Source organism: Tachypleus tridentatus, chromosome 5 (genome assembly GCF_004210375.1).
Source record: "Tachypleus tridentatus isolate NWPU-2018 chromosome 5, ASM421037v1, whole genome shotgun sequence".
In the NCBI taxonomy this organism is placed as follows: domain Eukaryota; kingdom Metazoa; phylum Arthropoda; class Merostomata; order Xiphosura; family Limulidae; genus Tachypleus; species Tachypleus tridentatus.
The window spans coordinates 38,899,316-38,926,432 of NC_134829.1; the positions used below are offsets into that span (position 1 = coordinate 38,899,316).

At 35.5% G+C, this 27,117-nt stretch overlaps 1 protein-coding gene across 2 annotated transcripts in view; it reads left to right on the forward strand.

The window, feature by feature from the left end:
- The window catches only part of LOC143250970 (protein O-mannosyl-transferase Tmtc3-like), a 121,091-nt gene that overhangs the window by 45,042 nt on the left and 48,932 nt on the right, over nucleotides 1-27,117 (forward strand). For both annotated transcript variants that reach the window (XM_076502225.1, XM_076502227.1), the window contains 4 exons: nucleotides 9,600-9,803; nucleotides 10,834-10,970; nucleotides 16,417-16,498; nucleotides 21,503-21,602. In XM_076502225.1, the coding sequence (XP_076358340.1) occupies nucleotides 9,600-9,803; nucleotides 10,834-10,970; nucleotides 16,417-16,498; nucleotides 21,503-21,602 (523 nt within the window). The remainder of the gene's footprint in view (nucleotides 1-9,599; nucleotides 9,804-10,833; nucleotides 10,971-16,416; nucleotides 16,499-21,502; nucleotides 21,603-27,117) is intronic.

Consider the following 27,117-nt stretch of genomic DNA (forward strand, 5'->3'; position numbering starts at 1 on the left):
TCTCACTTAGTGTAATTTTGTTTTCTGAAAGAAGCTACTCATTAACTTAGACATTTAGGTGTATATATGTGTGTAATCATAAGATTTTAAAGATTTAGGTGTCCATGTGCGTGTAATCATAAGATTTAAATATGTATGTGTGTGCCATCATAAGATTTTAAAGATTTGGGTACATTCACGTATACCACCAAAATATTTTAAAGATTTAGTTATGTATACGTGTGTCATCATTACATTTGAAGGATTTAGGTGTGTACACGTGTGTGCCATTATAATATTTCAAAACAATTTAAAATCAGAGATTAAATTCACACATGTATCTCTCTCTACTGGTTGTTATAAAGTTCAGTTTAAAGTGATTTGATTTTTTTATATTTATACGCATCATGGTTAAATATACAAATATGTCCACGTAAATCTTGTTCGTTATTTCATGTTGGCTAAGAAAAACGTCTATAAGGCATTCGATAACGAAAACTGTCGTCTTAGTGAGAGTGTTACTACTGGATTATGCATTCGATAACGAGAACTGTCGTCTTAGTGAGAGTGTTACTACTGGATTATTATTCTATGAATTTGAAGTATTTGGTTAACTGAGTGCTTGGTTTTGTAAACAAAAACGTTAAAGGAATTTTAGAACATCAATAACAACACGTTTTGAGTAATGTAATAATATTGCGTACGATCAATTATGCAATATATTGTTTGTTTTGAATTTCGCACAAAGCTACTCGAGGGCTATCTGCGCTAGCCGCCCCTAATTTAGCAGTGTAAGACTAGAGGGAAGGCAGCTAGTCATCACCACCCACCGCCAACTCTTAGGCTACTTTTTACCAACGAATAGTGGGATTGACCGTCACATTATAACGCCCCCACGGCTGAAAGGGCGAGCATGTTTGGTGCCATCGGGATGCGAACCTGCGACCCTCAGATTACGAGTCGAACGCCTTAACTCACCTGGCCTATACAATAAATATTGATTACATAAAAGATTTCTAAGGGTTCGAAACTCCCGAGAAAACATTTACCATTCTAGTTTTTAATACTGCCATTTTCAAGTAGTTAGTATTTGTTGATCCGATGGTTCATGGTTCGCATTTTGTTATTACTAAAACTTGTTTATAATTGTGTGGCCATGGGTGTAAGAGTTCCCGTCAAATTCCAAAATTCGCTCACATAATTGACGTTCAGGGCTTGCTGGTTGGTGTTGTCGGCTAGCTACTTTTCATACAATCCATCAGTTAAAAACTGTGAGCAACTATGCATAGACAAATCTTATGTAGTATTGGAAGGATAATTCTAAAGAAAGTAGCATTTGTAACTTTCACAAATGTCTAAATCTTTTAAATTTATTAATGTGTAATTGTATAACGAAACTTATAAATCTGTTATATCATTAATTTGATTAAAAGATTAGGACGATTTAAAAAAAAAAAAAACACGTCACGGAACAAATTTTAGTAGCCCAATGTAATATGTATGCGTAATTCATTGTTCTCAGTTGTTTTGACTTTGTATGAGTTTGTCTAGAAAATTATGATTGCAATATATTTAAACATATCCTATTACGAAACTATAAGGTGGTGCCATTGTTTTGTTAATATAAAGCTACACAATGGGCCACATGCACTCTCTTCATCACGAGAAGCCAGGCATGGCCAGGTGGATAAGGCACTCGACTCGTAACCTGAGGGTCAGGAGTTCGAATCCTCGTCACACCAAACATGTTCGCCTTTTCAATCGAGGGAGCATTATAATGTGACGCTCAATCCCACTACTCGTTGGTAAAAGAGTAGCCCAATATTTGGCGGTGGGTGGTGATGACTAGCTGCCTTACCTCTAGTCTTGCACTGCTAAATTAGAGAAGGCTAGCATAAATAGACCTCGTGTAGCTTTGCGTGAAAATCAAAAACCTAAAAGAACCATCGCGAGGATCGAACCATTGAGTTTAGTGTTTGTAACTCGTAAACGTACCACTGATTCATAAGGGGACTAACACAAACACAGCATAAGCCATTATGTGATGTGTGTTACCGTAATCTATAGATCGTAGGTTCTCTATGCTGGTTGAGTAACTCTTTCCGCTTAAATGTTCCATTAGGAAGTTGTTTCTAAGCCACTGTGAAAGTATTAATTACATAAACGGAAAATCGTGTTGTTATTCTAAGTGAAGTCGTCTCAAAATTCTTTACATCCTTATTTCTATAAAAAAGAAACAAAGTTACATTACAACGTCTTTATTCGATATAAAAGAAACATTTTTTTTCAGTTACAATAGAAGTGTTCACTTTTAGAAGTATGAAACGTGATGAAATTCACTAAATAACTCAACACTTCCCATTAAACTAGTGTCAACGTATCGACCAACTGAGGGCTAGAGGGCTGGGTCTCATTACTGCCACAACGTTGATAAAACGTTGTCAATAACATCTCATATTTCTTGACGTGCAGGAAATTATGCTTTTACATAGCGTAAAACACATGCTTTAAAAATATATTTTTATCTATTAAGCCAACCGAAAAAAAATGTAACTTAAAAAAATTAAATTACCTTACATGGAAAAAAAAATCTTTTGCTCAAATATGTCATTCTTGAAAAGTACAACTGTAATTTCTATTCTAGCCACTAGGTGATTTCACTTTTTTAAAGTATCATTCCATTAAGAAATTTTGGGACCATTTATATCGTCGTTAATAATTAGTTCAAGACGGTGTGTGACAAGATTGTACTTGATAAAAATCGGTGGTACTGATCGAACCTGTTTCAGACATTAATTTATACTTGTAATTCTGGTGTGAGGTATGATAAATAATTATAATATCACTTGTAGTTGCGAGGTCGTACAAATCAATAGATAAGAAAAAAAAACACGTACCTTACTCTTTGTTACTTTTATGCAGTATTTTTTTAATTATTTTCAATTTTTAAAACCAAATAAACACACTTGAAATAAAGTTAACAGATAACCTAACTTAATCGGGTCAGGTCAGCTACAGTCACGACGATGTGAGTGTTATTAAACTTAGGCCTAGCGGTAAAAGTCACACCTGTCTTTTTCATGGCAGCGTTTATCAAAGACGGAAACCAAAGACACACACGCACATATCCAATATCACATTTTTAACTTTCTCTGAAATGCAGAATATGCAGGTATGTCGTTGTTGTTTGTTATTAAGCATAAAGTTACCCAAAGAGCTATTTGTGCTCTGCTCACCAAGGGTATCAAAACATGATTTCAAACGGTGTGAGTTCGCAGACATTCCACTGTGCCACTGTGTGTGTTTCATATAGCAAAGCCACAAAGGGCTATCTGCTCAGCCCACCGAGGGGAATCGAACCCCTGATTTTAGCGTTGTAAATCCGGAGACATACCGCTGTACTAGCGGGGGGCACGTGCCACTAAGGGGAAGAACGTTTTTAATCGTTTTCCTTTTATGCTGCAATTACGATAGATATACAACACTGTATTAACGTTATTTTATTAGTGACGACGTGTCATTTAATTTTATATTTTAAGCTTTATATTCGGGGGACTGCAATCGTACTTCAAAAATTATATAAAGAAAGAAAAGTACGTTGAAATATATATTATTATGTACGGTAATAATTAATAATAAGAACTGATAGGCTTTCCAAATAATTCACGTCCCGTAAAACTACCCTAAGCGAAAATAAACGACCATTCAAAGTACTGATTACCATATACTAATAATACGCTAAAAATATCTCTTATGTTTCCCGTATAACAATTCAAAAACGTCTAAAAAAGCATCTTGCTGCGTTTACCACCTACCTATCTGATTACGTCAGCGGGGCTAGCTCCTAGACAGATCAGAACATCGCTACAAGAAGTCTCCAGCTTATTTAATTGGTGTGTGGGTATCCATTTTTTATATTCAGATAAATATACACACACATATATATATATATATATGAAAGACCAACATTGCTAGTAATTTAATATCTTTCCACCCTATTCAACTCAAAACATGGCGCTACATACAGATGGATAGACAATTTATGAAGGTAAAATATATACTTTATAGAGGTATAACATAAAAGGTAAACAAACAAAAGAATTAAAAACCATAGAATTTAAAACAAAGTACACATCCCACTGCAGAAAGAAATGAAACAAGTATTAAAATTTAATCTATATTTTGGCAGCTTTAAACAGTTATCTGTAGGCTAAAGTAAGGATTAGGTTTTGTACATTTCTGATTGTGGTTTCAATTCCTGTAAAAGTTATGCTATCAGGGATATGACTGTATTGAAAGTTTGCAGATGTCTTGTCTATTCCATGGACATATAAAAGCTGAATAAATAAATTGGTTTGTTTTTGTTTGTTATGAATTTCGCGCAAAGCTACTTGGGTAAACTCTCAAGTTTTCTCCATATTAATCACACATCCAGGTCCCGTTTTCTTCTTTAAACACGCTTATTAAAAAAAAAAAAACACTGTAGAAATCAAACATAAACAGCAATATTTATGTCACGTAATAGTTTGGTTTGTTTTGAATTTCGCGCAAAGCTACTCGAGGGCTATCTGAGCCAGCCATCCCTAATTTAGCAGTGTAAGACGAGAGGAAAAGCAGCTAGTCATCACCGCCTACCGCCAACTCTTGGGCTACTCTTTTACCAAAGAATAGTGGGATTGAACGTCACATTTTAACGCCCCTACGGTTGAAAGGGCGAGTATATTTGGTACGACGCTGATTCGAATTCGCGACCCTCAGATTCCGAGTCGAACGCCTTAACCCACCTGGCCATGCCGGGCCAAAATAAATTGGGAAACAAAATCCGAAACTTTAACGGAAAGTTAAAGTAGCCATCGTTGGTTATTCATAGAATGAGATAAAACAAAATAAATGCTGCAATAGAAAGTACACTAACAAGTACAGTAACACGTAAAGTACACTGACAAGCAAAGTACGCTAACAAATAAAGTACGCTAACACGTAAAGTACGCTAACAAATAAAGTACACTAACAAGTAAAGTACATTGACAAGCAAAGAACGTTGATGTTATGGTGTCTCAAGAAGACAATGGTGAGTCGGGCTGTGTGAGGACGGGCGTTGTCATGTTGAAAAACGTCATTGACGTTCACAATGATGGGGTGCACATGGGGCCTAAGAATCTCGTCGACGTATCGTTGAGCCGTAAGATTCCCTCGAATGTGCAAAAGGTCTGTTCTGGCATTGTAGGCGATGGCAGCCCACATCATGACGCTGCCACCGCCAAATCTGTCAACTTCCTTCACACAGTTTGCTGCAAAACGTTCACCTCGGCGATGGTAAACACGGGTCCTTCCATCCTGCCTACGAAGCATAACACGTAATTCATCGCTGAATCAAACATGCCTCCATCGTCGATGAGGCCATACCCGATGTGCCCGAGTCCACTGCAGCCGTGCTTGACGATGTTGCTGGGTGAGGATGACGCCTCTGACTGGACGACGAGGTCGGATTCTTGCATCTCGTAAACGGTTGCGTACGATCTGATCGGAAATCCTACGCAGCCCTGGTATGGTTGAGGCAGTAGACGTCGCAGTGGTGGTCCTATCCCGAAGGTGATGTACCCGGATGTAGCGATCTTGTACGGGCGTGGTCACACAAGGTCTGCCAGATCGTGGACGGTCACGAGTTGATCCATGTTGTTGGTGACGATTCCATAGCCTTATGATGGTGCTTGGGTGGACATTCAGAGCTCTGGCAACATCTGATCGAGATTCGCCTGCTTTCAAGCGACAAATGGCGTTGTTGCGTTGTGCTTCAGTCAGTCTTGGGGTAACTGTATTGCGTGTCGGTGGCTTAACACTGAGCTATGGAAACTGAGAACCCGTCACTTTTATAGGGATTTTGCACATGTTGCACTTGCAGAACATGCAGATCTCTCAAACAAATTTATTGGACACGAATGCGTTTTGGCGAAAAATCCGATGTTTTCCTCCGTTTTCAAAGTGCACAACTTTTATTGTCAATTTGGTCTGACAATCAGTGTAACATCACATACTCTGAGCTTGTAACGTGATTACACATATTTCTTTTTAAAATTAAAAAAATATCCCTTTTGCGTTTCTTGTTTTGAATAGTATATATATATATTTGCTGAGAAATATTGAAAAGTGCTTTTGTCTGTGTATGTTTTTACCCTGTGCATTTCCTTTCTCAGTAGTGTTTTCTATTAAATTAAAATTAATGATTCGTCCTCCGCTAATAGGTACACATTTTTCCAAATAAGTAATGGGTTTTATATGCAGCGTTATGTTGGAATCGAAAGCGGCGTTCTTAGTTTTCCTATCCCAAACACACGTATTTTATCTCATTAATTTGTGAGAGCTCGTTTTTTGCTTTGTTTTTAATATGCGCATCACTCTTTCCACCAATAACATTAAGGTATAAGAGTTTCGCCTTCCGCTATCAGACGGAATTGTTTAGGTTTTTCTATGTTTATATTTTCCCCAGAGAAATGTTACTGCGCTTAAATGATTGAGTAAAAGGACATACATGTTATTGTTTTCGAATTTTTCGTATTCCGGCTTTTATGATATTGTTATATATATAGTACATATATTCCATACAACAATTATTTTTTAAAGTAGCGATCGATATCCATTATTCACATCTAACATATTTCGTTAGATGGGGCCAAAAACTGACTAAAATTTCGTTCAGCAATAATAATAATAATGAACACATTTAATGATGAAGTGAAAACAATGCCACCTTTTGTATTTCTCGAAAAACTCATTCCATTATCGTAAAAAAACTAATTGGTGTAAGAATGCACCGTGGAAATTAGAAGGAAATGACATGAGAAAAATTATTTAATAGTCTATGACACACATATAGACACATATCCTGTGACTTACAGTTAATAGTCTGTGACACACATATAGACACATATCCTGTGACTTACAGTTAATAGTCTGTGACACACATATAGACACATATCCTGTGACTTACAGTTAATAGTCTGTGACACACATATAGACACATATCCTGTGACTTACAGCGTAATTCTAAATAGTCTTGAAAAAGTAAAATTTCTATGACATTTTATACCCAATAGCTAATTTTTACGGTGTGGAAACAAAGATGGTTTCTTCTTATTACGACTAAAATTGCGAAATGCAGAATCAATAATTTCTCACTTCAAACATTATCTCATATCTCAACGAAATGCTGACTGTACTCAAGTGTATCTATTCTCTCTTTCCAACACTATAGAAACCTCACTGGTGTTTATTCTCTCTTTCCAACACAATAGAAACCTCACTAGTGCTTATTCTCTCTTTTCAACACAACAGAAACATCACTAGTGTTTATTCTCTCTTTCCAACACAACAGAAACCTCACTAATGTTTATTCTCTCTTTCCAACACTATAGAAACCTCACTAGTGTTTATTCTCTCTTTTCAACACTACAGAAACATCACTAGTGTTTATTCTCTCTTTCCAACACAACAGAAACCTCACTAATGTTTATTCTCTCTTTCCAACACTATAGAAACCTCACTAGTGTTTATTCTCTCTTTCCAACACTACAGAAACCTCACTAGTGCTTATTCTCTCTTTTCAACACAACAGAAACATCACTAGTGTTTATTCTCTCTTTCCAACACAACAGAAACCTCACTAATGTTTATTCTCTCTTTCCAACACTACAGAAACCTCACTAGTGTTTATTCTCTCTTTCCAATACTACAGAAACCTCACTATTGTTTATTTTCTCTTTCCAACACAACAGAAACCTCACTAGTGTTTATTCTCTCTTTCCAACACAACAGAAACCTCATTAGTGTTTATTCTCTCTTTCCAACACAACAGAAACCTCACTAGTGTTTATTCTCTCTTTCTTTCGAAGTTGTACTCAGTGTTAGCCTTTCTTAGTCTTGCTCTGAACTTTCGAGACTGTAGGCATCAGATTGTTCGAATACTTTTTTTTATGACACTGCAGAGAGCAAATGTAAGCTCAGTCACTCTTTCTACTGTCACTGTGAACCAAGAAGTTTGACCAAAGATACATGTTTCATAGTGATGTGATTTCCCATGTATTCTTATCGAAAATATTAAATTGTCAGATTATCTAATACGAAACTAATATGACGTTAATGATATATTTTTTTCTCGAGTGTGATAAAAGCAAATATATCACACAAGTTTGTTGCTTTGATAATTTCAAGACCGTAAATATGGGGTAGAAATTACTAATGGCCGTCTCGCGAACAGTCACTAACTGCTTATAAAATATCTTAACACCAGTATCTCTTATGACTGTCTATTTCATTTGAAAACCAGCTCTTATTTCAACTTTGAATCGAACCTTGACCCTGTTCCACATCTCCATCATAACCGAACGTTTTGACTGAAATGACTATTGAGACTTGATTCTTTTTATAACAAAATATTTTACTTCAGACCCAAATGTTATAGTTGCTCTTAGAAATGAGTAGGTTAAATTCTGCATCCTGTACTTCTGACGCTAGAAATTCAGTTTTTAACATTGTTAGCTCACTTAGTCAACTGGGTACATTCTCTTACGTAATTAACCATAATTTTCTGTAATCGATTCAATGCAAACTGTAACAACAGCTGATTTCACTGATGTAATCATCCAGAATGAGTTGTAACTAATAATCTCACAGACGTAATTATTAATCGCTTAATGTAACTCAAGACCGTAATAGTAACTGATATGACCGGAGTAACAACCATATTTTTATACAATAGTGTGTACATTGATGCTCTGTAACGTGTATCGTCTAAGTAAGCAAGATAAAATGATGATTAATACAAAATATATCTTTTAATTTGTAGGTGAACACAAAGCTATGCAATGGGTTATTTTTGCTCTGCTCGCCACAGGTATCGAAACCCTGTTTCTAGCGTTGTAAGTACGCACATATACCGTTGTGCCAATTCGGGTGGGGGTGGGCGTATCTTCCAGGTGATTATCGCTTGTCTTCTATTTTTTGCTGTGTCCACAGTAGGTATCGAAACTTAATTTTTACTATTATAATATCTGGCATTATGAATAAGTTTGTATTTATTTAGATATAAAACTCATGATACTTTTAATTCAAGTCTTTCTGGGGAGTGAAAGGAAAACTACTAGTAGTATCTGTAATATTAAAAAAAAAAGATGAAAAACCTTTAATAATGTCATTGAAATAATTCCGTTAAATAATCTCGTTATGTTTTATATGTCTTTTACACTTCTGTTCGGCGTTCTGATGGCTACAGGCAATAGACTTGTAACGTGAGGGAAGCAGGTTCGAATATCGTCACAGAACGTTGTGATCCTTTCAGTCCTAGGGATACGGTAAATCTCAGTATTTGTTGACAAAGAGCAGCTCAAGAGTTAGCAGTGGATGGTGTTTACTGGCTGCCTTCCCTCTTGTTTATAAAACTTCAAGGTTAGAGACGGTTATGCCAGAGAGCTTTCGAACAGCTTTGCGTGAAATTAGACAAACAAATAAACAAAGAAACTTAAAAGTCTTTGTAACGAATATAAGTGTGTATCTGATGAATGTAAGATATGAAATTATATAAAAGTAGCATTATGGTCAACACATATTACCTTTTCTTTACACAGTATATCGCCATGAGTAAACAACAGCAAGAGAGACTTTATCTTCTGGCTATCGCAGCCACAGCCTTGACTCTGTACAGTACCTCCTTGGGCGGGAGCCTCGTATTTGACGACGTAGCTGCTATTCAGGGGAATCGCGACGTGCGCCCTTCCAGCTCATTCCTCAATCTTTTTTTCAACGATTTCTGGGGAACTCCATTGTATAAGGTTAGTATATTTATTTAGTATCCAGGAACTGCGTTTGACGTTTTATGGTTAACGATTTCTGGGGAACTCCATTGTATAAGGTTAGTGTATTTATTTAGTATCCAGGAACTGCGTTTGTCGTTTCATGGTTAACGATTTCTGGGGAACTCCATTGTATAAGGTTAGTGTATTTATTTAGCATCCGGAAACTGCGTTTGTCGTTTCATGGTTAACGATTTCTGGGAACTCCATTGTATAAGGTTAGTGTATTTATTTAGCATCCAGAAACTGCGTTTGTCGTTTCATGGTTAATGATTTCTAGGGAACTCCATTGTATAAGGTTAGTGTATTTATTTAGCATCCGGAAACTGCGTTTGTCGTTTCATGGTTAACGATTTCTAGGGAACTCCATTGTATAAGGTTAGTGTATTTATTTAGCATCCAGGAACTGCGTTTGTCGTTTTATGGTTTGTTTTGTGCTCTTATTCATGCAACGTAAATATTTCGTATGCTTGGCATAACTACATAACCAATATAAAGCCAATGAATTTATATATATATATATATATATATATTTAAAGGCATATTTTTTATCACAAAAGAACGAAATTCAATAAATTATTACAAATATTACACACATATAAGAGAGCTTATGTATCTGTTAGTCTGTGATGTAAAGAATCTTAACAAAACAAAGTGACGACAATATTTAACTCTTTCTCACAAAATCAGTTTTCTGAACGTTTTTTCGCCACATACATCTGAGCTGTAACAAGTGTTCGCTTTCATAATTACCTGTAAATTATGAAAAGCTTCTAAATTACTAATCTTTGACTTAAAAATTACGTACAGTTCTCTACAACTTCCATTTATTCACATATATATACTAAAACAAACGTGAAGTTAACAATAGTTAAGACGGGTACGTTTTTCTCTTGTACCTGACAACGAAAAGTTCGTATGTTGTTTTTTTCGTTACGAAAAAGTAATCCGTACATTATTATTATAACTGTACGAAATAGGCGGTTACATATTACTTTCTTTACAACAGGAACAAAGCCACAAGTCTTACCGTCCGTTTACTGTCTTCACATTCCGCCTCAACTACGCCGTCCATGGTCTGCAGCCTTTGGGTTATCACGTGATCAATGTTCTTCTCCATGCCTTAGTGTGCGTCTTGTACTACAGGTATAGTTTTACGTTTAAATATTACCGGTTTATAAATTAAGTCATTAATTTTCTTAGAGAAATTCAGAGATTTTTTATGTCTATCGTTGAAGATTCACGCCTCAGTAACTTACGGTGTGTGTGTGAGTGCACGTAAAATTAATTAATAAAACGTTAGGGTTTAAGTTTACGAAATAATACGAATCGAAAGGCTTAGCTCTGCTACAAAACTCCTGTTCAATGCAGGTTTATTTATTGGAAATTCCTCTTGTCTCTCACAGTCTAGCACAAATGATGAGTTCTGGTATTTAACAAAACGCTTCTTGAGCAGTGATTTCCGGGGGGAGGGGGGAGGGGGAAGAGACACACTTGATTTTAAATCCGTAATGGACATATTAAGAGGAATGTGCAATGTAAAGTAAAATAGATGTTTATCACAAGTTAATATATAGTTGACAAAGTAGTTTGTTTCTTATATTTCATTAGTTGAAATATGTAAGTAGGTGTAGTTTTAGTTTTTGATACAAAACAACTCACCGGAAGTACGAAGTTATGAGTAGAAATGATAACCAATCCAAACTGGATATTAAAATTTTAATACAATGTGTTACTGCTGTTGATAAGTCATAATTAATTCAGCCAATCAAAACTTGTTAACACATTTATTGGTATTATAGTCAACAGACAGAGTCACAAACAAACCTTGGTGTTGCACACAAATGCGTACTAATAATAATAGCAAGGAGTTTGGTGACTTCACAGAAATTGTATTACGTGGATTCTCTTAAACCATAAATATTTAAGTTCGTGTTCTCTCTACGCTTACATTAAATATTACAAAGGCTGCTGATTATGTAAACAGAAGGGGATCGTAACTCACACTGTGGATTTTTAAATACGATTAAGCTGCGTTTTCCAATGAAATTCTTTTTTTCATAATCTCAGGGTTTATCTTTACTACTTTTCATGAGATTAATACCCCACCTTGTAAAGTGAGTCGTTTGTATTGTATGTTGGTTCTTCTGAGCTTACAATTACAGTAACAGTTTTGCCATCATATTACCTTATAGTTTTTTTCTTACCTACTATTTTGCTAAGCTTACTTTCATATTAAAAAGTTTTATTATACACTCTTCAAAAAAAGAAACGCAAAATGAATATTTTTGTTATTTTAAAGAGAAATATATGTAATAACGTTACAAGCTCAGAGTATGTGATGTTACACGTGTTAAGGCACTGATTGTCAGACCAAAATGACAATAAAAGTTGTACACTTTGAAAACGGAGGAAAACATCGGATTTTTCGCCAAAACGCATTAGTGTCCAATAAATTTGTTTGAGAGATCTGCATGTTTTGCAAGTGCAGCATGTGCAAAATCCCTATAAAAGTGACGGGTTCTCGGTTTCCATAGCTCAGTGTTAAGCCACCTACACGCAATACAGTTACGCCAAGACTGACTGAAGCACAACGCAACAACACCATTGGTCGCTTGGAAGCAGGCGAATCTCGATCAGATGTTGCCAGAGCTGTGAATGTCCACCCAAGCACCATCACAAGGCTATGGAATCGTCACCAACAACATGGATCAACTAGTGACCGTCCACGATCTGGCAGACCTTGTGTGACCACGCCCGCACAAGATCGCTACATTCGGTTACGTCACCTTCGGGATAGGACCACCACTGTGACGTCTACTCCCTCAACCATACCAGAGTGGCGTAAGATTTCCGATCAGACCGTACGCAACCGTCGACGAGATTCTTAGGCCCCATGTGCAACCCATCATAGTGAACGTCAACGACGTTTTTCAACATGACAACGCCCGTCCTCACACAGCCCGACTCACCACTGTCTTCTTGAGACACCATAACATCAACGTTCTTCCCTGGCCCTCCAGATCACCAGATTTAAACCCCATCGAACATCTTTGGAACAAGTTGGACCGACGTCTGCGACGGCGACAACTTCAACCGCAGACTCTACCTCAGCTTGCAGCAGCTTTGCAGGCTGAGTGGACAGTCATTCCACAGGATGTGATTCGTCATCTCATCGCTTCCATGGGCAGGAAATGCCAAGCAGTTATTGATGCTCACGGGAGGCATTATCGTTATTGACGTTAAGTGACGTTAAACTTCACCTAGTGAGCGTAGACTTCGCTTTTGCAGACTTTGAATGCTTAGCAGTGAATGTGCAAAGTTTCACACATGTCATACAGAACTACCCGGAATAAACTTGTTAACAATTTTCTCACATTTTGCCTTTTGCGTTTCTTTTTTTCGAAGAGTATATGTTGGTTTTTACTACAACAGAGGTGGGTTAGGTTTCTAAAGTTATTATTACAGTAGCACTTTTTATTGTTTGTTGTTTGTTCTGAGTTTCATATTACAGTGGTTTTGTTATCTTATTGCCTTGGTATTATTTACTATCTGTTAATTTTCTTAGCTAACTATTACATCAGTAGTTAGTATTATGTGTTGAAGTAGTTTATAGTATTTCACTGGAAAATGTCTCTTTCTTTTCTATTAGCTGTACAGATTGTTCTGAACTCTTTACGGTTTATATTTAAAGATTAGTAAAGATCAAAATTTGAGTGAAAGAGACAAATTAGTTATTTATAATCAGTATAGTCTGAAATTACCAAATATAACACCCTCTCTGAGTTCAAATTAATACTGGAACAAAAATAGTTGTTAAAGAAAAGCGCCTCACAAGCAGTTGCTGTTGAGTTAAACATGCTCAGGATACACACACAAAGAAATTAACACAGAAAACTGTCCTCCAAGAGGGGACTCTCCCATGGTTCTAAGATAAGGCTTGAGGCCGGGTTTTGTTTGTGAGGGGAACGAATGGATTAGCTTGAGTGGCTGAACAAATTCCTTACAACCAATACTTAGTCACTTTGAATTTGAGAAATATAGCACTCACTTGTATTATAAATGGTGCCCGATTCGATTATTATCCCAAGAGTTAAAAAAAAAAAAATCTGAATTATCTCGACTGGCCTTATGACCAGACAAAAATTGAAGAAACTCCATTCAACTTGTAAAATAAAATCAGTTAGCGGGAAATATTTCGTATACTATGCGTATTTTCATGAGACATTAACAACTTTACGTGCTCCCTAGTGGCTCAGCGGTATGTCTGTAGACTTACAACGCTTAAAACCGGGTTTCGATACCCGTAGTGGGGGGGGGAGCACAGATAGCCCATTGTGTAGCTTTGTGCTTAATTCAAAACAACAACAACAACTTTACCTTTATAAATTTGACTGAAAAGTATGTCACCAAGGTCTAAACAAAGTAATTAAACGTATAGATGTTTTTCATTACTTTCACTGATTGTGAATTCTAAGATAAACACTTTTTTCGGTTTATCTAATCTTTTCTTCTGGCATGGTCCAGTGGTCAGGGCTCTAAATTTGTCATCTAAGGGTCGCAAGTTAGAATCCCTGTCCAACAAAACATGTTCATCTTTTTAACCTTGGGGGCGTTATAATGTTATACTAAACTAGGTTAATCACATAGATTAGTCCTATTCTGATAAAAAGTTAACTGCATAGAAATATGGCCTAGAATAATTTAAATTTGTATATACACTAATTAAAACAGTTCTATATAATATACTACCTAGAAGTACTTAATTTGATAAATCAATGCCAGAAATAAGAACCTACAACGTTTAAAATATAGTGAATCGTTAGTTGGACACATAAATTTACAATCAATAATAATCCCTATAGCATCCTACCTGGTTTGGCCAATTTAGGACAGCTTCAAGTTCAGTCATTACCTAAAAATGTAAAATGATATCACAAGTGTAATTATAATAAAGTTTAAAGGTTATAATAAATTAGTTGAGGATATCCGTTAAGAAAGCAAAACCTGTACAAAGTGTAATGTTGGGTAATGTTCATTCTTCCTCTTGCTATTGGCCCGGCATGGCCAAGCGTGTTAAGGCGTTCGACTCGTAATCCGAGGGTCGCGGGTTCGAATCCTGGTTGCACCAAACATGCTCGCCCTTTCAGCCGTGGGGGCGTTATAATGTTACGGTCTACCCCCTTTTCGTTGGTAAAAGAGTAGCCCAAGAGGTGACGGTGGGTGGTGATGACTAGCTGCCTTCTCTCTAGTCTTACACTGCTAAATTAGGGAGGGCTATCTGCGCTAGCCCTCGAGTAGCTTCGCGCGAAATTCAAAACAAACAAACTGTTGCTATTAGATCGCTAATGGTCTCATATGATGTTAATTGTATACCCTACTTTGTTGAAAGTAATAATTGACTTGTTTATCTGATTATATACTTGTATCTTTAAATGCCCCCGCTAGTACAGCGGTATGTCTCCGGATTTATAACGCTAAAATCAGGGGTTCGATTCCCCTCGGTGGGCTTTGCAGATAGCCCGATGTGGCTTTACTATAAGAAAAACACACACACAGTATTTTTAAAGTGAAAAGTTTATAAATTGAAAATGTATTATATTTCAGATGTTTTTATCCCTTTTTGGGGTAAAATTTCCAAAATAAAATATCCATTCTACACAGTTAGAAAGTTCTAGTCATCAGGCCAAAATTTACGGTAATCAACGTAGTCAGCTCTGGTTGAGGGACACACACACAATCAATCATCTTTTTTTGAGAAATAAGAAATAAAGAAATTACCTGTGAAAAACTGAATCATCCATTACTGTCACATCGAGCTATTTGCTGAGCCCACCGAAGGGAATCGAACCCCTGATTTTAGCGTTGTAAATCCGGAGACATACCGCTGCACTCGCGGGAGGCGATCCATTACTGAAAAATCACATAAAATCTTCAGTTTGTTCGTTCGTTTTGTTTTTGAATTTCGCACAAAGCTACTCGAGGGCTATCTGTGCTAGCCGTCCCTAATTTAGCAGTGTAAGACTAGAGTCATCACCACCCACCGCCAACTCTTGGGCTATTCTTTTACCAACGAATAGTGTGATTGACCGTTACATTATAACGCCCCCACGGCTGAAAGAGCGAACATGTTTAGCGCGACGGGGATGCGAACCCACGACCCTCAGATTACGAATCGCACGCCTTAACACGCTTGGCAATGCCGGACCTAAAACTCCAGTTAAAAGTTCTATAGTATTCCAGGGACGTCATTTAGGTTATAGCGTATCGTATTTTAGGGTTAAATTGATTTCTTGAACCTGTATGTTTTTCTGACATATTGAAGAATCTAACGGTATTTATGACTAAAGCAAAAACTGTGACATTTTGAAGTATTAAGTAATAAGTAAATTTATTGAAGCTATGGTTTTAAAGAGTATATACAAGTTTCAAACTAATTTATCTTAAAAATATATCATACTTGTTGTTAGTTTGCAACAATGGTGTCACCCTAATCAATGGCTGTCATTTCCCATTTCTTTAAATTTTAATGTAGTTATTACACAATAATTAATTCGTATATATGTCGCTCTAACATACACGTTATTTACAGACTATGCCTCTTCTTCTTGCCTCGTACTGTTAGTTTTGTTGCTGGTATCACGTTTTCCGTCCACCCGATACACACAGAAGCAGTGAGTATGTTTTTCACGTTTTTTTTTCTTTTGGTGTGTATGTGTGTGTGCATTTATGATAGAGCGTTATATTTTCAGACAAAACATTTCAGATTATTAAAAAAATTAATATAATTTCCGAATTCAATAAATCCTCATCTACTCACGTAATTTTTTATGCCGATGTCTATTACAAACTAAACGTTTTCATTGCACGACTTCATAGTAGAAACTTCTACCTAATTATCTGAGGAAACAATGAGTTATCCAATTAAAACTTACTTCACAAAGACGAGCCGGGTTATTACCATTAGTCGTGGTTCTCGAAAGTACAGTTGGCAACTATGTAAAACATATATTGTTGATTCTTACTCTCCAGAATCTTCTACAAATTTAGAGATCAGGCGGAACTTTCGCAATAAACACTTAACAATATATGTTGCATTCATTTCTAAATATATATATTAAACTTAAACAAACATAGATATTAAATTTAAATATATAATATTAAATCCGTTACATTACTAAGTCAAAATTGTAAGTTGAATATAATACAATATAAATAAATAGTTTAAACATCACTACATTGTATTGTTATTATACCTACTCATTAAAAAGTTGAACATGTTATTACTCTCACAAGTGATTAAAATTTACAAACGTGAACACACTATCCACCTATTTGAAGAGATATACTGATATCTACCACTTAGTAGTGGAGTTGAAAAACATTAGAAGCATTTGGCAAACATTTTACAATTAAAACACATTACAGTTATCGTATTGCAGGGAAATTAGCTGAAATACGAGGAAAGACAGTTGCGTGGACTTTCATAGTAAAGACTTTTTACCCTTCATTTTGTAGACCGACACACTAACCATTAAACTACATCAGCCTCTCAGTCTGCAGAAATTTTGAATTTCTTTTTTATGAATTAGACCCTGAAGCAAAAACGTTTGCTTTCCAAGGCGCGCGAGTTATCAGGTTATTTTTTATTTTATTTTCTGATTTACCAATTTTTTGACCCTATGTAACTTTTTGATATAACGAATGATGGCCCGGCATGGCCAAGCGTGTTAAGGCGTTCGACTCGTAATCCGAGGGTCGCGGGTTCGAATCCCGGTCGCACCAAACATGCTTGCCCTTTCAGCCGTGGAGTCGTTGTAATGTGACGGTCAATCCCACTATTCGTTGGTAAAAGAGTACTCCAAGAGTTGGCAGTGGGTGGTGATGACTAGCTGCCTTCCCTCTAGTCTTACACTGCTGAATTAGGAACGGCTAGCGCAGATAGCCCTCGAGTAGCTTTGCGCGAAATTCCAAAAACAAACAAACCATTCTTTGATACAACATTGTTTCAGTTCATTGAAATTCCGAGTATTTCTTTTGCGTATGACCTTTCTAAACACATGCCAAATATTCCCAGTGAAGTTCAGATCATGACTTTGATTAAGTCATTCCATAACTTTTAGTTTGTTCTTCTTTGTTGTATTCTGATCGTTATCATGTTGGAATGTTAAGTTGGAAACCAAGTTTGCAGTGAAGGGTTTCAGACGATTGAACAATGTTTATGGTGTTTCATGGAACCCATTTTATCATGTAAAGGAACTAAATCCCACGTGCCTTTAGAGAAAAAATACAGACCCATAAATGAATTTTACCATGTCTACGCTTGACATTAGGTATAACGTTCTTTTCTTTTTATGCCTTACCAGACTGTCTTTAAACGTAACGACTATCAACATGGCCGAATATATAGATTTTTGTTTCACAACTGCACAAAAGTTTTGGCCGAAACTCATATGCGTCATTCAAATACCGTTTGTCAAACTTTTACACTTTGAGCGATTGTACTTACAACTAACTCTTCTTTAAGAATGGCTTTCACCTTGGCTTACAAATATTGAGACCTCATGCACTACTTGACCTATGGTTGAACTGGACCTCTCATACCCACTTGTAGCCAATTCCTCCAAATATCTTTGGTAGGCAATATTGATTTGTTCTTAACCTTGAACCTAAAACTGTTGGTATGGGTATTAAAAATTTTATTAAAGGAAATTAGAGAACAACGTTTCGACCTCCTTAGATCATCTTCTGGTTAACATAGACTGTTTGCATCATGAATGTTCTTAACGTTCTCTACAAAGATTCTACTTGCTCCTGGTGAAAGAGGTTTCTTTCTACCAGACAGAGAGTCAATAGTTGAAAGTGAAGTACTTAGATGCATGGAAACGTTTTTGTATTCTCACATAACTATTAAAATCTTCCCACATCGACTTATTGGTAATGACAGCGATATTTCTTTGCTTCATCCTTTTACGATCTCTGCAAATGTACTCCTGAAATCAAGAATGTTTTAGCCTCTTCTATAGTCAGATTACGACATTAAAATTTCTTTAATACTTTATAAACAATACTAGGTAGCGTGAAAGGACGTGAATAATTTCGGACTAGCGTTTTCGGAGTTTTTTTAACAAACTTTTCTGTAACAAATATGGGTAAAAATATACTTCTTATTGGGGTTTTATCTCCTTTATAAAAGCAGATCTTTACGCCCCTTAGTGGCACAGTGGTATGTCTGTGGACTTATAGTCCTAGAATCTGGGTTTCGATACCCATGGTTGGCAGAGCAGAGAAGCTTTGTGCTTAATAAAAAAAACAACAAACATTTAGAATCTTTCTATAATTATTGGTACTCGAGAAATTTCTTGATATTATATATTTTAATCGAGATATGTGAGCCTTTGACGACTTATATATTACGGTTGTTGTAAAATAAATATCAGGTAATTTATGTATAACTAGGAAAGTAATAAAACATTATCAATGACATAACCTAACGTTTGCACGTGTTTAATTTCCTGACATTTCATTTCTTTATTATTTATGCTATATCCTTAAAGATGTTTAGCACAAAGTAAATTCGTGTTGCTCGCCTTGTAGCAACAACTACGTTAATTTAGTGAAATGATAATATTATACAATTACTGGCAACTTTATGATATCTTGTCATAAACGTTGATAGAGTATTTCATGTATTTGCATACTCAAAATCGTACCTATTATTTGATGTGTGCAGTAACTGTTTGAGCCCTATAAATGCAGAGAATCATGCAAGTTAATCTCGAAAACAGCGTGTTATATGTTTAAATCTCTTTAATTAAAGGTCCACGATGTAGGAGCTAGTATCGTTATATCATAATAAATTTAAATAAAGCAATGTGTACGTATTAACATGATAAATAAAAATAGAAACATAGAAAGTGACGAAACTGTAGTTTGTTTATATTTTATCTATAAAAGTCTGCCTTCAAAGCTATATTCTTAATCATACGAAAAAGGAAAAAAAGCAAACCGATGTCTAATATTTGCGTCATAATAATTACATTCTTATAAAATGAAATTCACTGGTACCAAGTCTTAATTAAGAAATTTGTTCCCAGTGGCTCAACCAGAAGTCTGAATGCTTATAACGTTAAAAACCGGGTTTTGATACCCGTGCCGGGTACAGCAAAGATAGCACGTTATGTAGTTTGTGTTTAATAACAAACAGATAAATAAACTAAAGGAAGTAAAACTATGACAGTTGGAAACTAAACAATTTAAATTAACAATTGTTTAATATTAAGTATTCATATTCAATCGTTTTTCTCATATTATCGAAATAAATATTCATAAAAATGTCTTAATAATGTTGTCAACACTAGGTTGGCACTATTCATTATTGGTAACGTGACTGGATACGAGTCCAACATGATCTTCCAATTTCATGTTATTGTATACGTCATGCTTTGGTTTCGATGATAGATTTGATAATATTTTACACCTTTTGTATATGAAGGCTTTTACTCAAAATAACTATTAAAAACAAATCCATGTATTATTATAAATGGGAACTATCAATGGCGTGATTCGTGGGACGTGAAATGGTTGCATGCTTTAACAAAAACATTTGCACGAGCAATAACGTTTACGTTTCTTTTCTATTCGCAACACAGATATTTTTCTTTCCTTTCTCAATGTGTCTATTTATTTCATGCAGATTGCACTCAATGTACGTCCCCCGTTTCGATCTGATAATGTCATTAGTCACGTGAGTTCCTATACAATTTTGAAGTGAAAGATCGTTGTTCTTATTGAAAAAAGGTTTACACAGAACTACAAGCACGTATGGTCTGTATAATCTATTGATATCAAACAATTTACTCAAGTAAAAAATATGTATTTAGAGGAAATGTAGACCGAACATATTATATTATATTTAAAGTTGTTCTGGACAGTAACAGTGTATGACATTTCTTTCTTTGTTATGGGCGTTACGCTCCCAAACTCCAAGTAATTTGTATTGGATTTGAAATTTTAATGGACATTATCTGACTGGAGTGTAGAACGTTTCGGTCTCTGTGATGAAACCTATACTCTAAACAGATTGTGTATGTGTGTTTTTTTCTTATACCAAAGCCACACTGGACTATCTGCTGAGTCCACCGATAATGAGATTTGAAGTTTTAATTGAAGGTGTCTGACTAGAGTGCATGTTAAGACGTTTTGGTGTCTGTGATGAAGCTTACATTTCAAATCCACTAAAGATAGTTTGTTTGTATAGAGATGAAAAGAAAGATTAAAGTGTTTTAAACTCGGTCAACAACAAAAAGTATGTTTGTCGTTTGTCATATGTAAATAATGTTTGATTTTTTCCACTACCAGTATCAAGAAAATACGGACAGATTTGCAATACAGCAGTATATCACACAGCACACACGTTTGTGAAACGTGGAAGTGAGGATAATTCGGAATAATATAGTACTAATTACAGTCTCATCGAGGTTCAAAGATCTGAATAAAAGTCCTTGGTTTACCAACTGAACCTGTTTACAGCTTTTGTGGAATAATATCACGTTACTCAAATATAAAACTTCCAGTTTCTACCAAATGTCGAATGCTTTTAAAGTAATGTTTTATTAATATTAACTGTTACGTTTGTTACTTGTTGTAGGTTTAAGGTTCGTTGTTGTTACTCACAGGTAGCTGGTATAGTTGGAAGAGCCGAACTCTTATCAGCTGTTTTTTACCTGAATGCCTTGTCTCACTACATGAGGGTTAGAAGGGATAACGACTTCGTTGGTAAGTCTATATAATTACCATTTGGTTCATTTCCAAAAAAAGGTTAACCACAACTAGAAGAAGCTTCATAGTACTTTCCATACTGCAAAATATTTATATTAAACAAAACTGTCTTAACTAGAGTTTCATTTAATTTTATATTGTAACTCTTAAACGTACGACCGACATGTGTGAACATAATATGAAATTTTATCACAACATAATTAGGAGTGGAGGATCTCACTGGACAATTCTTAATAGAGTAGTAAACAGTGGAGAAATATTATTACCAAAGGAAACAAGAACATTTCAACCCACAGTGGCTACCTAGTCCACTTAGGTTATATAACTGAACAGTGTTTATCGCAGTAAAAACTTATTACCTAATGTAAAGCTCTTTACTACAATGTTTATCGTAATATAAAACTATTATCTTATGTAAAGCAGTTTATTACAGTGTTTATCGTAGTGAAAAATTATTACCTAATGTAAAGCTGTTAATTACAATGTTTATCGTAGTAAAAATTATCACCTAATGTAAAGCTGTTTATTATATTGTTTGTCGAAGTAAAAAAATATTACCTACTGTAAAGCTATTTACTACAATGTTTATCATAGTAAAAAATTACCTAATGAAACGCTGTTATTACAATGTTTATCGTAGTATAAACGTATTACCTGATGTAAAGCTGTTTATTATAATGTTTATTGTGGTATAAACGTATTACCTAATGTAAAGCTGTTTATTATAATGTTTATTGCAGTAAATGTTGTAAAGTACATGTTGTAAAGTTGTTTATTTTACTTCTTTAGTTGTTTGTGTTCTGTTTGGTAATACATGTAATCAGAAATTTCTTTTATCGCTAGCTATGTGTCTTAAAAAGATATTTTTTGCTCAGTTACTAATCTACTCTATACAGTATTTCAGTACACAAGGTCACGAACATTGGCCATTAATTCCTATTATTATGACTAATAGATTTTAGTCAAATTACTTATTTTATTTCATTACGAAAAGTAATTCGTATCAATTACTTTGAGATGCTTTATAACGATAAAAAAAATTGGCAAATGTATTCTAGAAATTGAACTATTCATAAACAAACAAAAGAGATCATTCATTGGAAGTGGGAAGTTCAGTTGTAACAACTGTAGCATTGTGCTTGAAGTTTTAGCGTATTTTATTCATTGTGTTATATACAGAACGATAACCAACATAAACCAGTAAAACTTACTTTTATAATACGATTTTTGTTGTGTGCTAAAGGAAACTCGTTGTTTAGAGAGACTCCAGGCCCGAGATGGCCAGGTGATTAAGGCACTCGACTCGTAATCCGAGGATCGCGGGTTTGAATCCCCATCACACCAAACATGCTCGCCCTTTCAGCTGTGGGGGCGTTATAATGTTACGGTCAATCCAACGGCCAATTGTTGGTAAAATAGTAGTCCAAGAGTTGACGGTGGGTGGTGATAACTAGCTGCCTTCTTTCTAGTCTCCCGTCACACCAAAAATGGTCGCCCTTTCAGACGTGGGGGCGTTATAATGTGACCGTCTATCCTACTATTCGTTGGTAAAAGAGTAGCCCAAGAGTTGGCGGTGGGTGGTGATGACTAGTTGCCTTTCCTCTAGTCTTACATTGCTAAATTAGGGACGGCTAGCACAGATAGTCATCGTGTAGCTTTGCGCAAAATTCAAAAGGCAAACAAACAAACAGAGGCTCCAACTAAATGAGCCGGTTATCAAAACAGGTAAAGGAGATTCTCAGAAAGTCATTAAATTTTATATAATGGACATTTTTTTGACAGCTAAACAACGTAGATTGACGCGCGCCTTTAAGAACTTCTTAATTTGTGTGGGGTTCTAAAAGTCCAAACCATCTGCCCGAAATCAATTATTTGCAAACTTTGGCCCATTATGTTTGATTTTAATTTCTATTTGCTTTCTAAAAAAAACTATTTTTGGAATTAATTGAGTGTCAAATTGTCTGTCATGAACATTAAAATACAAAAATACTCAATTCCAAGGAAGAGACCTTTGCTTGTAAAATTTAACAACCGGCATATATGAAGTAGTATTTTCTAAACCCTAACACCGGTATGTGTGTTTATATATATATATATATAGCTTGTTATAAAGAAAAACAAAAATAAGAAACGCCGCACATATTGAAAGGATCCCCAGGCTACAGGCTAATGTGAGATAAAATGTACCTTATATATATATGTAAGTAGTAATTCCAAAATTTTATAAAAGATATTATTGATATAAAATTATACGTATATATATAACCTTGGGATATATGTGTATAATTACATATGTAAGTAATATTTCCAGCCTATGTTTTTTTTTTCAAAAGAAAAGATTTATTGCACAAAGTATCAAAGTAGGAAGTAAAAAAAAAAAGACAAATAATTCAGATTTTGTCGACTTTCAGTTTTGTGCTTTGAATTAATTCTTCAACTTTCATTTCGACATAAAAAGTAAACTTGATTTCATAATTACACTACTCTCCATTCAACGAAATAAGTTGGAAGTTCTTACTGGAATAATCATGGACTCCATCAACTTAAAGAAATTCTAAACTTTTTATGCACTAAATTACAGGATCTCTAAATACATTATGAGTTACACACAAAAATGTAATTACAGGTATTACCAAACTTGCTATTAATCTTACTGGATGGATCAGATACGAATGTCACGTAGAATATGGTTTGGTTTTCAATTTTGCGCAAAGCTACACGAGAGCTATCTGCGCTAGCCGTTTCTAATTTAGCAGTGTAAGAACTACAGAGAAGGCAGCTAGTCATCACCACCCACCGCCTGCTCTTGGGTTACTCTTTTACCAACGAATAGTGGTATTGATCGTCACATTATAACGCTCCCACGGGTGAAAGGGCGAGCATATTTGATGCGACGGGGATTCGAACCCGCGACTCTCAGATTACGAGTCGAACGCCTTGACCCGTCTGGCCATGCTGGGCCCTTTGAGGTGTAGTTTTTCAAGTTAAGAAAGATGGCTTGATATATTCTAGCACAAAGTTACACAATAGGCTCTTTCCTCTAACATAAAATGTGAATAAAAGTCTAAAGCAAAACATTCGTTGATGAATACTACTTTGTAAGCAACATACAATTAAAACTGATCATTGTATATATATATATATTTTAGTACTACAACAAAATTTATACATTTAGGCATACGAAAAATACATGAAAGTAAAACGAATTTAGACATAGTAAAAAGAATTCGTGAAATGTGAGAAGTCTGGTATTTAGAAACACTTTAAAGTACATAATACTTTTGCTCTTTCTAATCGTACAATATCTGTGATATGCCCAAAATTTCATATTTTTATTGCGCTCAGTTAAACAATAAACAAAAGTACGTAACTTTCTTGATATTAAAGAGAATGCTATCCATTTGTTTGACAAAACAAATATAAAGGTTGAAGCGCATATATACGTGAAACTATGGTTGAGCTGGGGGGAAAAAGACCAGTATCAGAAACACATATACGATCTGAAGAAAGATATTCGTGAAACACACACAAACAGCGAAGTACGTGGAATTAAGAGGAAACAGGAACAATATGCAGGGATTATTTTAAAACCTAGAAACAAAACCGAGAAACAAAACCAAAGCTTAACCATTCTAGTTTGAAAGGGAGCTTTAAAAGAAGCAGTTCCACCAGAAATGCACACCAAGCTCAAGAAACAGTTTCGTCATCTTAAGCTGCGATATCAGATGTTTCACCATCTTTTTCAGACAAATTTTTGATGACTTATTTACAACCAAATTTCCTTCAGTAAAACACTGCTCATTTCATCTGTTTTAACAGTGACTGGAGATATAGAAAGCCAATATATAAGTAACTTGTCAGCTGGTCAATAAATGTTTGAATTCAATAAGTTAAAAGAATGCCTGGATTAGCTTGACCGACAACAAAAATAGCATTTGGAGGAATTAGTTGACCTGTGACATCCAAAGTCGAAAAGGAAATGTGGTCAAAACGTTATCAAAATATGATGGCGTTGATAATTCAGACTCAGGAGTTTTATCACAAAACTCCTTGGTTCGAAAAGATGCAAAAACACACAAATATATATATTTTGTTTTACTCTACCGTCGATGACTTAAAATTGATTCAGCGACAATGTTAAAACATTTTGAATAAAACATATTCAAAATTTACAAATTTTATACAAATAAACTGATATTTTTGTCCACGACAGTACAGAGTGAATAATCTTCGAGCCAGTTATAGAGGATTAGCAATCTTAGTCATAACGATTTAGGCCCGGCATGGCCAAGTGTGTTAAGGCGTTCGACTCGTAATCCGAGGGTTGCGGGTTCGAATCCCTGTCGCACCAAACATGCTTGCCCTTTCAGCCGTGGGTACGTTATAATGTACGGTCAATCTCACGGCCAATCGTTGGTAAAAGAGTAGCCCAAGAGTTGGCGGTGGGTGGTGACGACTAGCTGCCTTCCTTCTAGTTTTACACTGCTAAATTAGGGACGTCTAGTGCAGATTGACCTCGAGTAGCTTTGCGCGAAATTGAAAACAAACAAACACAACGATTTAACATTAAAAATTTTGGCCACAATGATACAGGGTTTTTAAAGACAACAAAAACGTAAGTAAGAACTTGTAATTATTGATTCTTTAGACCACTTTTGAGGGTTAAAGTGAATTTTAGTAAAGCTTTCCCTTTTCAAACATTTCCATGAAATGTGTATTCAGGTTTTTTTTTTATTTTTAAGGAGATATGACAGTAAGGGTTACTTGCTTGTTTCTTACTTTAACTAGGTGATAACTCAATATCGAAGACATTTTTGGTCATGAGCTCTTCGTATCTTTATCCGTAAAAAGGATGAGTCGGTTAGACGTGCCCCGAATATTATGAGTCACGCGTTTGTGGTTTGCGATCGGTTATCAGAAAAACGCGTTCCGCACTTTGAGGCCTAAGGTGAGCTGACAGCCTCAATAAGAATTCGTCTGATGATACTCAGTTGTACCAGTTTATTTCTAAACGATACACAATTAACAAGTTAGGGACTCAGGGCGCACTGGATACACACAAATGCAACTCGTGAAAGGCCCACGTGTTTGAACACGGCTGATGCAACACTCTTCGACATTTCCTAAGAGTCAACAACGTATACTCTTACTCAGTTCCTCCTTCATAATATTACACTAAGCCATCAAAAACATTGTTATATTTTATCAATGACATACTTCCTTAGTTACACAACATTAGTAAAGTTAGGCTAGGGTAGTGGAGCCAAATATTTTTGACCCCACACGAAATCCCCATTGACTGCTCATCTCACTTACAAGAATTGAACTCTGTTTAGGCAGCTTACAAATTATGAATTTTAATTCAATACTTTACAACAGTAAACATGTGTACGTCTTTGAGAGTGGATGTTAATTTGTTGTTGTTTTTTTCAATTTTTGATTTCAAGAAAAAACGGTCTTTGTAACAAACAGTCATAGTAAAACTGAAAGAGCAGCATATACGTCAGAAGAG